General features: G+C 39.5%; 1 protein-coding gene across 1 annotated transcript; it reads right to left on the bottom strand.

The window, feature by feature from the left end:
- Positions 1-439: 439 nt before the first annotated feature.
- LOC131167004 (aquaporin PIP1-2-like) lies at positions 440-2590 on the bottom strand. The gene is made up of 3 exons (XM_058125721.1): positions 1814-2590; positions 1533-1673; positions 440-811 (listed from the first exon to the last, which is right to left on the bottom strand). The coding sequence occupies exons 1-3, from the start codon at positions 2483-2485 to the stop codon at positions 719-721; spliced, it is 906 nt and encodes a 301-aa protein (XP_057981704.1). The 5' UTR covers positions 2486-2590; the 3' UTR covers positions 440-718.
- Positions 2591-3066: the final 476 nt, after the last annotated feature.

Raw genomic sequence — 3066 nt, 5'->3', positions numbered from 1 at the left:
TTTTCTTTTTGTTGGCACTTCAACTTCAAGATAACTTTTTGGAATGTCAAATATGTCTCTCTTTCAATTCCTAAATAATGTGTTCTAAGATATCTAATCATACACACAAATGACAGAAGAAAGTAACCAAACGGTGCAACCAAATTAAAGGTAGCTTCCTTACTTTTGATGGCTCAGGAAGCAACGCCTCTCTCTCTCTCTCTCTCTCTCTCTCTCTCGCTCTCTCTCACCCACACACGCGCACGCATGATAATTGGCCTTTGTCCAAAAAGCACACAAGCTCACTCCAGAAGTCACGGGTTGGGAAAAGGATCCACCCACCAATTAATCTCCTTTGTCGTATCATCAATAACAACATTATTTACCAAAGGACAAAAACCAGCCTAGCTAGTAGCTAAGCTAATTCATTAAGCTCTCATGCCACCAAAACATAAAAAACTTTGATTAAAAAGTGCATTTAATTATTATTAACTAAAAGCAGACACGGATTAACTAAAAATGATTTATAAAATTCACAATCACACAAACAAACATACATACATACATAATTACATTACATTTTTTTTTCTTTATGTTAAAAAACAGAGAAGATAGAGAGCAGGAAAACAGATGCAAGGGATTGAAAAAGGGATATGATGGAAATGAAAGATGAACGGCCACAAGTAGAGCATCACTGTCACGCACGCTCCATCTCTTCCATTTGAATGGTAAAAAATTGTTACTTAGATTTGAAGGGAATGGCTCTGATCACGACCTGGTGGTACAGTGCCGCGAGCGCTGCCCCGATGAATGGTCCTACCCAGAATATCCACTGCCACCACCACCACCACCGCCAAACCAAAAACGAAAAAACAAACATGAGACGACATAATTATATTATATATACACCAGTTGCGTCTCACCAGCCGAAGATGCTGCGGGGCACTACAAATGGTACCATCATAATATTGGTATTTTAATTTTGTTTTCTATGGCTATGGTAGCTGCCGGATGATAAAGCAATATATAGAAATGGTACTGCGCGCAATGAGTATTTTTTGTTCCATTGTGATGCGAGTAATTATTCAAGTTTGATTTCCCTCAAACTCAATTTGAATTTCTATTAAATTTCTGCAGTACCATTTTACACATAATAAATATTAAGATGGTATTTAGGATTATAAATTTTTTATTTGGTGAATGAAATTTAATATAATTTTATATTAATATGTATCTAAATTTACATAAATTTAAATTTAAATATTAAAATTCATGCTTTGAAATGTACCATTTAACTTGAATTTAGAAACACAATGTTTAAACTTTTAATTCAAATTTGGGTGAACTTGGACAAAATTTAATATAATTTTACATTACATTTTTTTTTCAAATTTAACTCCTCTCCCAAAACATAATGTTAGCATTTTTCTAATATTTTGCAATTTATACTTGTAATTAACATTATTTCGTAGCAAAATCAGGTTAAATTTTAAAATCAACAGTCGAATTAATCGATATACAGAGTTAAAGTAGATGAATTAGAGCTAGCTTACGTGGTCATCCCAAGCTTGATCCTTGTTGAAAATGATGGCCGCACCAAGACTCCTTGCTGGGTTGATCCCCGTCCCTGTTATAGGTATGGTCGCCAAGTGCACCAAAAACACCGCAAACCCTATCGGCAGCGGCGCCAATAACTACCCCCGCACAATCAAAAAATTAATCAAGTGATGAGAGAGAGACAGACAGAGTCTAATACAACTAATCACGTGCTCACACAGAGAGAGAGAGAGAGAGAGAGAGAGAGAGAGAGAGAAGTAGAGAGAATAATTCATACCGGAACGTGGGAATCTCTGGCGTTGCGCTTGGCGTCGGTGGCCGAGAAAACGGTGTAGACGAGAACAAAAGTGCCGACAATCTCGGCGCCAAGGCCATCGCCCTTGGTGTAGCCGGGGCTGACGCTGTTGGCTCCGCCGCCCAGCATCTGGTACTGGTTCTTCTGGAACCCCTTCACCACTCCGGCCCCACAGATCGCCCCCAGGCACTGCATCACCATGTAGAACACCGCCCTCGTCAGCGACAGCTTCCGCGCCAGTAGCAGCCCGAACGTCACCGCTGGGTTTATGTGCCCGCCGGAGATCCCCGCCGTGCAGTACACCAGAGCGAATATCATGCCCCCGAAGGCCCACGCAATTCCCTGGATCCCCACCGTCGAACACTTGCTCGGCGACCTCACCACTCCCATCACCGTTAGCACTGTTATGTATAGGAACAGGAAGGTGGCTATAAACTCCGCGATCCCAGCCCTGTAGAACGACCACGACGAGAGCTCCGCCGGCTCGAATAGTGGCGCCGGCGGAGGTTCACGGTAGTCCTTGTTGGTGTCTTGGCTCTGGGCCGCTGTACCCAGCGGCTGCCGCTCCGAGAACTTGTTGGCTCCCAACCGGACGTCTTCTTCCTTCCCCTCCATTTCTTCTTTCCCTCCCGTTTGATCTGAGGACGGGAACATGGAGTGGTTGGATTTATAGAATGAGTTGATGACGTGAGGACAGGTGACGGGGTCCCAAATGGAGAATTTATTGTTTTTTATTTTTCTTATCCTAATATCCTGTGACCGACCACTCAATTTTCGAGATTTTCATATTTCCTAACCTCGGATGACTAAAATGCCCTCGCCCGTGCTTCGAAGACGACATTTGGCTGGGCGGCGAACGGTGTGCTATTGTATATGGAACTGATACCATTTTAATTTTTTGATTTTCTGTTTAGAAACAAAAATCAAAGAAAAATAAATTTTGGCCATAAATTGATACTTATGAGTACTCAAATAGATAAAAAATAGAATTATTAAATTATACGACTGCTTTTAAAAATTATCAACTTTGTGTTGAATAGTGAAATTTAAATAATATTATCAAATACATGTTGTCAAATTTTGATAATATATATTTATATTTTAGATATTTCTAAGTATTTTATTCTATAAAAATTTAAATATAATTTATATGTAATTTAAAATGACTTTAATATAAAAACTACAATATATAGTTCAAATTTATTAAACTATCCAACGTTCACTTTTTGCATTTC

This window comes from Malania oleifera, chromosome 10 (assembly GCF_029873635.1).
Source record: "Malania oleifera isolate guangnan ecotype guangnan chromosome 10, ASM2987363v1, whole genome shotgun sequence".
NCBI lineage: Eukaryota > Viridiplantae > Streptophyta > Magnoliopsida > Santalales > Ximeniaceae > Malania > Malania oleifera.
The sequence above is the reverse complement of the archived record's forward strand: the minus strand, read 5'-3'. Positions and strand labels throughout refer to the sequence as shown.